The 12,750-nt window shown below is 34.2% G+C and overlaps 2 protein-coding genes across 2 annotated transcripts; both read left to right on the forward strand.

The window, feature by feature from the left end:
* Positions 1-3,806: 3,806 nt before the first annotated feature.
* On the forward strand, positions 3,807-6,484 carry LOC147068957 (uncharacterized). The gene is made up of 4 exons (XM_085951581.1): positions 3,807-3,821; positions 4,460-4,879; positions 5,738-5,834; positions 6,339-6,484. The coding sequence occupies exons 1-4, from the start codon at positions 3,807-3,809 to the stop codon at positions 6,482-6,484; spliced, it is 678 nt and encodes a 225-aa protein (XP_085807707.1).
* Positions 6,485-9,860: 3,376 nt separating this feature from the next.
* On the forward strand, positions 9,861-11,743 carry LOC147068958 (uncharacterized). Its single transcript, XM_085951582.1, has 4 exons — positions 9,861-9,875; positions 10,575-10,985; positions 11,111-11,207; positions 11,601-11,743. The coding sequence occupies exons 1-4, from the start codon at positions 9,861-9,863 to the stop codon at positions 11,741-11,743; spliced, it is 666 nt and encodes a 221-aa protein (XP_085807708.1).
* The last annotated feature ends 1,007 nt before the right edge of the window (positions 11,744-12,750 follow it).

Consider the following 12,750-nt stretch of genomic DNA (forward strand, 5'->3'; position numbering starts at 1 on the left):
GGCGGCATCCAGAACACATGTTCCAGCCAAGTAAAACGTATCTTCGTGATTACCTCAATCACCGAAGGCTGCTGTGTCTTGCACTATATCACATTATTTACTACAGGGAGATATATTAGGACCGCAGATAAAGAAAAAAATATAAGCTATAATAAAGACACTATTTTTTTTTTATCAAAACCATCACAAAACGTCGAAATTGAATGATTGAAATTAAAAAAAGCTCATTATGGAATGTTTGTATAAATTGGGGTTTATGACATGTAACGAATGTCATGAAGACAAGGCTCTACGTTTGGATATAAAGTATTAGTGGGTAGTCGTTTACGCCTGGGAATGTCTCAGAAGCAGATATCCAAGACTAAACTCGCCATGCACTCAAGTGTGGTTTGACTGTGTTAAAAAAGACTTAATTTATTAAAAAGCAAAAAACTAAAAACTAACAAAAAATCTCCAATCTTCATAAAAACTCAAAAGTCGTAGTCACTCTTGGAATTTTCAGCGATTATAATTACTCTATTAATTGTGTCTACCATTGATTTTCATCTTTTGAAGCCGAATTGATTATTCGAAAGCGATGCATTCTCAATCAGGCGGACTTCAATCTGTAGCACGGTAGTTTCTGCAATACCATATTGAGATCCGGCAAAAGTGTAAGAAAGTGATAGGCTTTATGGATCACTTTCAGTAAGCTTTGCGTCCAAGAGTCGTGGAATATGCCACTCTTGATGCAGTCATTGAATATGATGATAATATCTGGCGCAAAAGGAGCCCATGTGTGCCTGACAAGGAATTATTGTCAATGCAGTCCGTCACAATTGATGTAATAGATCTCCTGATTGGATGTCAATGATGAATGGTCCGTGTTGATTGAAAGAACAGCCTCAAAGCGGGCCATCCTCGTGGTACCATCGTCTGTAGACTCGTCATCCAAGGGGATAATCGCCTCGAGTATGACGGTAGCCGTTTCAGACTCTGTATCAAATCAAATCAAATCAAATTTATTTATTTTTCATATAATTAACATAACAAATTATAAATTCAAAGCGTTCACGACATGACATAAAATGTTAATAATTTTTAAAAATAAAAATACAGAGAATATGTAATAAAATAAGAAAATAAATAAAATTGCACGTCGTTGATAAACTGGTTGATCTAATTTCCAAATAAAGGACAGATGGAAGTAAATATTTATCCTACTCCAAGAATGGCCTTTATGTTATGTCTGGGTAGGAAATGATGGTCAGGATGTAGCAGACTATTTAAGTATGATTGATTATTAGCCAATAACTCAAACCATGACCTTCATACCTTTTAAATACATATACATATTATGTAATTAGGACAGCTAAATGTCCCGTATATACGAGACAGATTCCATAGGTAACATAATCGATCTATATTATGTATGTAATCAAAATGAATGAATGTGTGCGTCAAATTTTGAATGAAATATTGAATGAAAAACACACTTACTTATCAAAAGAGATTATATTTTTGAATTTTATAACTTCACCAATATTATTTGAACAGTCTCGCATGATCACCGTCCTGTTGTCAAATACCAATGCATTATTATAATATTGATTGTTTTAATAGAGAACTTCCTGAAATACATCTTGCCTTTTCCAACTTCATATCTATGTGAAGTAGCTTTTTCAGCATTTGTAGACATTAAGTCAAAAAAAAACAGCCTTTTCGGTGTGGAACGCGCATCTCAGATTAAAATTAATAACCAGGGAACCAAATTACGATGATCTGTCGTTTCAACATAAAAAATGTCATCCTTCTCATTGATTATAATGAATGTTATTTTTTATAACATAACTTTTATTTATATTTTATTATGAATGAATTTTATTTTTCGTTTATTATTATTTTGTTTATGTACTACAAAAGGAAAATATAAATATATTTTGATTGTTATTAAAGTACTTATATGCAGTTTTCTTTGACGAGGGGGACTCGGTGTTACGAAAATTATAGAAGGGGTACACAGATGTCGAAAGTTTGGGGAACACTGATCTAGAGAGCTACAATATTTATGCCGAATTCCACCGAAAAAAAATGTTCTTTTGATTTACACCACCACTGACTGTAGTCGTTCTTTTCGCCGAATGTTTATCACCAATTTTTGGTTTTTTTAATATTGGGGTTCCAAAATATTAATTGAAAATGTACAAAAAAAGTATTATTGCATTTAACTTATACACAACCTACTCAACACAACACAGCCTAATATCTCGTTTATCGGTATTTTGTCCATTGCACTCGGTGTACCTACACCATGGCCCCCACATCCTGAAACGGGCCCTCAGGCTAGGGTATTTGACGGGCCCCCTATCCACCGCTTAGATTAAAGGCAGTGTGAAACACTACATTAACGTTTTTAAATAGTGTTTCAGTTCAAATTGAGGGTACTTATACAGTGAATTATTGGCGATTTTCAATACATCTACTTTAATAATGGAGCTGTCGAGTATCGACACATAATAATCAGAAAATATATTGGACAATTAGGTATATAATTTAAAATGTCCATGGTCATCAAGTATAATAGCGCCGCAGGCGACTTTTTATACTATTAAAGCTAATTTATGATGTGTGTTTATCTCACTTATCTGGTCAACCCGACACGCCGGGCCCCCAGGCTAGAGCCCTGTCAGCCCTCCCCAGCCATGACCTACACCAATCTGGAATTAGGGTGGACACGAAAAATTTTTGACAGTTCATTAGGGAACGGGTTTCTAAAAAAATCCGATATTGGTGTTTCGAAATTTTTGTGTTAGAAATTAAAATATAAGAATTCTTTCTAAAAAGGTTGCTGGAGAATACAAACCATTTTTTGCCGTGTTATTTGTCTAAGCCCAAGGTATAGTTTATTGGCTTTCAATTTCAATATGTAAAATCATTCTGATGATTTTCATATTTTTGGGGGTGCCAGGGTCCCTTGCACCCCCCCCCCGCCCCTGGGTTCGCCACTGGTGTGGACGGCCGCGTACTTACTTTGGACTACTACCTGAACATTTAAGGACAAAGGCTTCTTGCCTCTTCTGAAACCGAATTGATTTATGAAAGCGGTGCGTTCTCAATAAGGTGGGCCTCAATCCATATATTTTAATTCTGAAAACGAGTTCTTTTTGCAAGGTGTAATTTGCCATCCACTAACCACCACGCATCTACACTCCTTAACGTGGCGTAACGAAAGGTAGGTAACTTTCAATATTGTGCAAAGAGTGTCCCACAAGAAAAACTTGGTTGATACCCACTAGAGTGTGCGTGGTCTATATTTTGATGTATGTGACATTATGATCAAGCTAGCTCGTCGTAACACGATTTTCCCTTGTGGATACCAAGTTGCAATGGCCAACTGCTTCAAGTGAGAGCTGGGCCGTCGACAAAAGCTCTTACCTTCCAACCGACATTTATGTGCACCCTCAGAGGGTATTATCAACATAATAACTATATAATATGTATGAGATAGTGGGAAATGAAGAACAGAACTTGCACGCAAAACCACAGTGAAGAACTGAAAAGTAGCAAATCCCTATTGAACAGATATACATTATTAATCTTTTCATTTAGGTAAGCGTTTAGTGTTTGCCATTTATTTTTAGGTATAGCATTCAATTCGATATAAACCATGTTAATTAATGCATTCGCTAAAATATTCTTGTAATAACGGAAACTGAAAAGCAATCGAATGAGTATATAAGCCCACTCCTCGAGGAGTACATACATCAGTTGCACCAAGTGATCAGTCCAATCAGGTCTTCAGTTTAGTCAACAATACTACCATAACGATGGTGTTCATTAAGGTAAATCGTCATTATTTACTATAATATATCCCAGTGGATGTAGTTTGTAAATTAAATACTAAATAGACCAAACTCATAGACATCTAGGTCTTCTCATACAAGTATCATTCGTTTGTTGACAGACGAATGCTGATATATACAAATATCAACATATTTTTGCTATTTATTAGTGTATTATTAATTGAAATATACACAATATTTAAGAATGTTATATTGATTAGTATACCTACATAAAGTCAAAAACATATTTTTTTCCAATGTAGGTACCTACTATACATCTGGGATTGTTGCAAATAATTATGTATTTCGTATGTTGTCAAAAAAAAATGTGTGCGAAAGGAAAAGAGAGATAAATCTAACATATTATTAAAAATTGAATTTAAATAAATATTCTAAATTAAACTAATAAATACTTCCGAATATGTAAAAGTAATAAGTGAGTTCGATCTTGCCGGTCTAATAAATTTCGAATAGAAATATATAGAAGATCCCAAACAATGTGGATCAACACTAAATTTGCTTTATGCCTCTAAAAAGTATTGATTCTTTCACATATCAAATTAACTCATTGCTTTCACATTTTGATTTTACTATGGTAGCTAAATATAATAATACGTTGTTTTTGTATATATTTTCAGTTGTCTCTTTGCGTCGTGGCACTAGCCGCGATGTGCAATGGTCACGGAATCGCAGTCTCGCACAGTAATATTGTACGAGAAGACGTTGGCCACCATTCGCTGGGACTCGCTAGCAATCATTTGGGCTACGGCGGCTCAATCTATGGCAGTTTAGGCTACGGCAGCTTAGGCTACGGCGGACTCGCTCACAATAACATTGAATACAGTGGACTGGGGTACAACAGCTTAGATTACAATGGACTGGGCTATAACGGCTTGGGCTACAATGGACTGGGACACAGCGGTCTAGGCTACAGTGGTCTTGGGTACAACGGATTAGGCTACAATGGACTCGGTCATAGCAGCTTGGGTCTTAATGGATTGGTATATGGAGGCGTTGGGCATGGCTATGGAAACGGAATATATGGAGGAGATCACTATGTGAGTATTCTAGATATAAATGTTTTTGTTAAGGCGAAGTCTTCACTGAGCCTTTTTTAAAGGGGCACCTAGCGGAAAAATACGAAGCTTGCAATTTGAGAAATTTTTCTTTTTAATGTTTTCAGATACATATTTATTCATTAATATAGTTGAAATTGTAAATTATCAAAAAAATGTCTCAAATTGCAAGCTTCGTATTTTTCCGCTAGGTGCCTCTTTAAAAAAGGCTCAGTGAAGACTTCGCCTTAAATAATTGTTAATAAATTTTCATCTAATTTATGTGTACCCAGAAACTTGAATCTGTTCTGGTTTTCATAAAATGTCTTCCACAGCTTTGTATCGTGCTATAAATTAACGCCTTTTCTACAATAATTAATTATTTTAGTGGTATACTTTTACAATTTGTTTTTAAATAGATTTGAATCAGATGACAGATGAACAAAATAAATTAAAATCGCGTTTTTGTCATTCGAATCACACAATGAAAAATAGTTGCCTATAAATCAAAAGAAACAGCCTAATATTAAAATATAGTGTGATAGTTCAGGCAATAAAATGATTGAATGAAAGTTTTCTGAAGGTGTTGTGTTAATTAAACGCTTTTGCATGCTCAAAAAAATATTTTAATTACCTTGGCAGTGGTAAGAGAGTAATATTCGTATTAGTTACCAACTTTAAAGGGGACTTTAGGAAATCTTATTCAGTTATTTTACATCAAAAAAAATCCTCAATAATTATCGATACTAGCATAACTATTGTTCTAATACTAAATAATAACTTTGATATTATTTCATATATCCATGGATAGGCTTTCCACTTTTTACATACTAACATTAATTCGTGTTTTTTTATTTAAAGGCTCATCCAAAATACTCGTATAATTATGGAGTAAAAGATGGTCACACTGGAGATGTGAAATCTCAACAAGAAATCAGAGATGGTGGCGTTGTCAAAGGTAAAAACAAATATATTATATTTGCACCTCGTTGATAAATTAGTTGATCTAATTTCCAAATAATGGAGAGATGGAAGAAATTATTTCTCCTACTCCAGGAATGGCCTTTATTTTATGTCTTGGTAGGAAGTCATGGTCAGGATGTAACAGACTATTTAAGTATGATTGATTATTATCCAATAACTCAAACCATGACCTTCATTCCTTTTGAATAAATAATAGTAAATATATATAGTATGTAATTAGGGCAGCTAAATGTCCCGTACATACGAGACAGATTGCGTAGGTAACGTAATCGATCTATATTATGTATGAAATCAAAATGAATGAATGTGTGCGTCAAATGTTGAGTGAAATAATGAATGAAAACACACTTACTTATCAAAAGAGATTATATTTTTGAATTTTATAACTTCACCAATATTATTTGAACAGTCTGGCATGATCACCGTCCTGTTGTCAAATACCAATACGTTATTATAATATTGATTGTTTTCTTTTCAGGCCAGTACTCCTTGGTGGAGCCGGACGGTTCAGTTCGCGTCGTGGACTATATCGCTGATGATGTCAATGGCTTCAACGCCGTCGTCAAAAAGACCGGACCAACAATCCACGCAGTACCACACACTGGACACTATGGACATTATTAAAATAAATCATTAATATACCTACCCACCCAAAAACGCAAACGTACTTTGACTATGATCATCCAACATTGAACTCTGTAAATGATTATTGTATATAGCAAGCTATTAATAATAGCTATTTGTGTAAATTGTGTATGAAAGCATATAAATAAATACGTCGCGATGATATTTTAAAAATCTTTTCTTAATAACAGATGAAATTGATGAATTCTTTTTGGTAGATTATACATTATGAATATTGTTTTCCATTATCATAGGATAGATAACTCGAGATGAGCTTTGGCTTTGACAAAGTAGAGATATGTTTCTGAATTTGAAAATAGTCTTCACTTTCAGCCACATCTGCGAAAATTTGTTACAATTGAATTTGTGATTCGAAATGAGTTAATTTAATAAATCGTTGTACAAAGTTATCTTGATTATCTCATTGTGGATCTTTTGAAAAAACTATAATGGTAACAAAAATACATTATTTATTTTTGAAATACCTCAGAAAACATACCTTTCAGGGAAAATCCTACAATTAAATTAAACCAAATGGGATACAAACCTCACATCTTTTGACGATGCGGTGACTGCTTATATCCTTTGATATCGACCTTTATTCAATTCAAGTTCATTTTTTCTTTTGCCTATATAGTTCACTGTGTCAAAGCAACACTCTCAGCACAGTCCGTGCTAGTTCTAAAGTTTATAGTTATGAAAGTTGGTGTCTCACCCAAATCTAAGAAAATTGGTTACCACTATTTCAAATAAAATATAGCTTTAAAAAATGGAGCATACAAAAAGAAATTATTAAATCATGCACTGGACATCGTGAAGGAACAGAGAACCATTGTTAAATTCTGTAATGCTCAAAATCGACGATGAGCGATGTATTTATAAGGCCCTATGATTCGCTGACACAACAGAGCATAGTCCGAATTTAAACTTTAAATAGGGAACATTTGGTTTTAACCGAAAATACCTTTGACGCCCTACATTCCGAATTGTGTTGAACATTGTTCCGGAAAATATAATTCGGATAGTGAAGTGGGTAGGTACCTCAGTAATCAGCGTTGCAAACTTAGCATTTTTACTATTTTTTTACCAAAACCATCCCAAAAGGTGGAAATCGAAAATAAATTGAAATCACATGCTACGTTCACCACTGCGACAGATCGGGAGGCTTTGGTTTACAGCAGCTGAGTGAAGATTCGGCAGATCCAGTGATGTCTGCAGTCCACACACCACAGAACAGATTAAGATTAACTTTGGGGTCACTTTTGGTTTATGATACAATAATGTTCCTGTCTCTAAATGCAATATTTAAATATTGAATGCGCATATCATATTTAGGCGAAGGAACTTTTATGCATATTATGTTACAGACATTAATAAGAAAAAAGCATTTTCTTTAACACGTCCATATATTTTTTCCACACTCCATAAATGCACCTACCTTTGACAGCACACTCATAACAGCAGCCCAACACCCCTGCAACATCTGCATCCTCCAGATCGCACAGTATTTCTTCGCCTCAAGGGTTCAGGCCTCGTGGCTGGCCTTCCCTCACCTTGCAGTGGTGCTGCAAAAGCGATCGACGCGCTGCAGGTCTGGCATGGCGAGAGGCGCAAGAGTTGGCGATGGTTTGAGGAAAGTGGCGCGAACTTGTGCTTTTCCTATGCCCCAATGCTGGGTCGTGACAGGGTGAAATAAGAAGAAGAAGATTTTTATCAGTTCAGTTATTGGTTTTTTGTTTTAACCGAAAACATCTTTGACGCCTAGGTATTTCGAATTCGGAGTTAAACATTGTTCTAAAAGTCTCATTCGGATAGGGAGCTTTTTTGCAGAGTATCTAGGTACCACAGTAATCAGCGTTACCAACATAGCAGTTTTCTTTACAAATCTAGTATTTTTAGCTAATCACGTCTTCCTTATACCACATTTTCTCAGGGAGAGCTAATCACCACCAAAAATATAAGCTTTCATAAAGACCATTCCAAAAAGTGGACAATGAATAAAAATTTTAATAAAAAACCTCATGCACTGTTTATATAAATTGGGGTTTAATACATCTCACTAACACGAGGCTCTACGTTTGGATATGAAGTATTAGTAGTCATTTACGCCTGGGAATGCCTAAGCAGATAGAAATTATCCACAACGTTTAAGGAATGCCCAGGCTTATGTTCTTAAAATACCATAAGAACTCCATTTTGACCTACGTGGCGCATGTGGGCCCTTAAGACTAAGCTCACCACGCATTCAAGTGTGGTTTGACTGAGTTATCAGAGGCTTAATTTATTGGAACGCACAGAGAACTAACAAAAAATATTCTATTTATATAAAATATACGAAAAGCAAAGCTTAAACAATACTGACATACAAAACTATGTAATGAGATCTTCACGTAGGTACCCAAGAAGTCGCCATACCAACTTGTATATCTTCCGTTTCAGAGCACATTCTTTGGCATTCACAGAGTATGTGGTTTGCATCCTTAACTTTGACTTAAAATAAAAAATATATTTTTTTTTTAATGTTTTCAGATATGTACATAGCTATTATTATTACAGTTGAAATTGTAAATTATCAAAAGAATGTCTCAAATTGCAAGCTTCGAGAGCAAGACTTCGCCTTAACGGCCCGCGCCACGTAGGTCAAAATGGAGATTTTATCGTAAATTTATAGCATAATCCGGGACATTCCTTAAACATTATTATCTTATAAACTTAATCTATTTATATAATTTTGTAGCCTTATTATCCTTTATATTTATTTTAAACATTTGACGACTGCTTCAAGTATTTTTATTACAGTATTCTTTTAAACCTCTCGATCTAATGTTTTAGAATATTTCAGCACATCCATGTGCCGTGGTGTTAAGATTATTTAGATTTATTTATTTTTAAACGCATTTATAATACCATTAGTAAAATTAATGTTAACATTATATAGTGAAATATTTACGACAAAAAATTATCATATAAGAAATCAAGCCTTGGTGATAAAGAGACCTTCTCACTCGCCGTAAGATGATTTTCTCTTACTACATATCTACATGAAAGTGGTAAATCAAGCTAACAGAACTTGGACGCAAAACCACGGTGAAGAACTGAAAAGTAGTAAATCCTTACTGAACAAATAAATGCATTGTACTCGAAGGTATGGCATTCAATTCGGTATAAATCATGTTAATTAATTCAATAGTTAAAAATATTTGTATTCATCAACTTTTACGCACGATTTTGTTAGCATTGAAATTCTTGTAATAACGGAAACAGAAAAGCAATCTAATGAGTATATAAGCCCACTCCTCGAGGAGTACAAACATCAGTTGTACCAAGTGATCAGTCCAATAAGGTCTTCAGTTTAGTCAACAATACTACAGTGAAGATGGTGTTTATTAAAGTAAATCGTCATTATTTACTATGATATTTCGCAGTGGATGTAGTTTGTAAAATAAATACCAAATAGGCCCAATTCATAGACATCTAGGTCTTCTCATTCAAATAGCATTTGTTTTGTTGATAGATAAACACAGATGAATGTATACAAAATTTAATAATATGTAAATTGTAATCATGGTCAATGTTGCAAATCTACGTTAACGCATCCAGATATCTGAAAATATCCACATATTGCTACTTTAAAAACGACATTATTTTATTATTAATTGAAAAATACACAATATTAAAGAATGCTACATTGATTAATATACCTACGTAAAGTCGGATTTATTTCTAATGAAGGTACAATGTTTCTGGGATTTTTTCAAATTCTATATTTCGTATGTTGTCAAAAAAACCGTGTGCGAAAGGAAAAGAGAGATAAATTTAATCTAAGAGTCACATATTGAAGATTGAGTTAAAATAAATATTCTAAATTAACATAATAAATACATGCGAATAAATAAATGAATTCGACGCTCCCTAACTAATAAATTTAAATAAGGTCCCACACAACATGATTCAACACTCAATTTTCTTCATGTATATAAACAGTATTGATTCTTTCACACACAAAAATAACTAATTGCTTTCACATTTAATTTTACTATTGTAGCTAAATACAAAGTTGAAAATACGTTATATTTTTATATACTTTCAGTTGTCTCTTTGTGTCGTGGCACTAGCCGCAATGTGCAATGGTCACGGAGTTTCAGTCTCACACAGTAATATTGTACGAGGAGACGTTGGTCACCATTCGCTAGGACTCGCTGGCAATCATCTAAGCTATGGCGGCTTAGGCTCCGGTTACGGCAACTTGGGTTATAGCGGGCTTGCTCACAATAACATCGGATACAGTGGACTGGGGTACAGCAGCTTAGATTACAATGGACTGGGCTATAACGGCTTAGGCTACAATGGACTGGGACACAGCGGTTTAGGCTATAGTGGACTTGGGTACAACGGACTAACTTACAATGGACTGGGTCACAACAGCTTGGCTCTTAATGGATTGGGATATGGAGGCGTTGAACATGGACATGGACATGGGTTATATGGAAGGGATCACTATGTAAGTAGTATATATAAATGAATTCCTATGCATATATTATTATCTGCTAATGTACTTTTCGTCTATTTGCCTTATTTATTCTTACTTATTTTTTGTGTAATAAATATGTATTTTCTCTTTTAAAGGCACATCCAAAATATGCGTATAACTATGGAGTAAAAGATAGTCATACAGGAGATGTGAAGTCACAACAAGAAGTCAGAGATGGTGATGTTGTCAAGGGTAAAAACCTTTTCTTATTTTCTAGATATAAAATAAACGTTCTTATATTATTATACAATAGATCAGCTTTCCAGAACGATCAGTCGACAAGCCAAAAGTCAAAACCATTGTACGCATTTCGTCCAAATACCTACACTACATTGTGTTTCTACGAATAATTGACAGTTAGTAGTTACTAAACGTCATTAAATAGACACAAAACTATTTGTTTTAAAAAAATGTATTAAAACTTCTTTTTGTCCTCGTGTTTTTTATTACAAAATAAACTACCTTCATATGTTTTACCATTATTATAATTTGGAAATTAATTGAAGTCCCACATAACTAGTAGTAACTGTCTTTATGCAAGTATCAATACGCTATAGGTATTAATATTGGCTATTTTCTTTTCAGGCCAGTACTCCTTGGTAGAGCCAGATGGTTCAGTTCGCGTCGTAGATTACACCGCTGATGATGCCCATGGCTTCAACGCCGTCGTCAAGAAGAGCGGCCCAACAATCCACGTCGTGCCACATAGGCACTATGGACATTATTAAAAGAAACCATTATTATACCTGCCCACCAAGAAGTGCAAACTGCCATTGACTATGACATTCGAATGCTTGATATTTGTAAATAATTATTGTATAAATTCATCTAGGACCTAGGTAACAAGTATGTATGAAAGCATATAAATAAATACATCGCGATGATAATGTTTAAAAAAGTGTTTTTGTTTTGTTTGCAATGTAAAACGGATAAAGCATGCGTACTTAATCGAACTTTATAAAACAAGATTTGCGTTTTTGAGAATATTTTTAAAATTTAGAAAAATTTGGCACTTGTCTATTAAAATTGATATACTATGGCAGTGGTTCCCAAAGTTGACTGGGCTCCGACCCATCTAACAAAAATTTCCAATCTTGGGACCTACCTCTTAGCTGTCTTAGAGAAAAGAGGGCATAAAATATTGATAATGCTCCGATTCCCTAGTGGCGAGTCGTGGAACTACTTAATGCTGTCTTATTTGTTCTAATTGAAATTAAAAAAATATATTTTACAAGTGTTACCAATATAAATGAAAGACTCTTGAAATAAGAAACACAACTTAAATAAAAAAAAATATTACTTAAATACCTATACCTGCAAGGTTTTTTTACAAAGTTATTTCAATGGGAAGGATGTATTTGTTTCTTATTTTTCTTCATTACAGTTTTAGCATCAACTTCAACTTTAGTTACTTTTAATCGCAGTGAGTTTGATATATCCAATTTATTTCGGTATTTAGTTTTAATGTTAACCATAGCCGAAAGTCCGACCTCACATAGATATGAGGTAGTAAAGAGGAGGAGGACTTTCATAGCTTCATCGAACAGCCAAGGATAATTATCAGCAACAGCAACTGAGAGCCAGAATTTCGTTAACTGTTTACGATTGAAACTATTTTTCAGTGACGTATCTTCTGATAAATCAACGAGTTCTTCACTTGCTTTTGTTGACGTACTAGTTGGTAAGTCGTCTTGAAATGGGTTACAAATCCAACGCAACGAATCAAACTTTTTCA

The sequence above is a fragment of the Rhyacophila brunnea genome, unplaced genomic scaffold, assembly GCF_057557595.1.
Source record: "Rhyacophila brunnea isolate RB1 unplaced genomic scaffold, BYU_Rbru_1.0 scaffold_24, whole genome shotgun sequence".
Taxonomy (NCBI): Eukaryota; Metazoa; Arthropoda; class Insecta; order Trichoptera; family Rhyacophilidae; genus Rhyacophila; species Rhyacophila brunnea.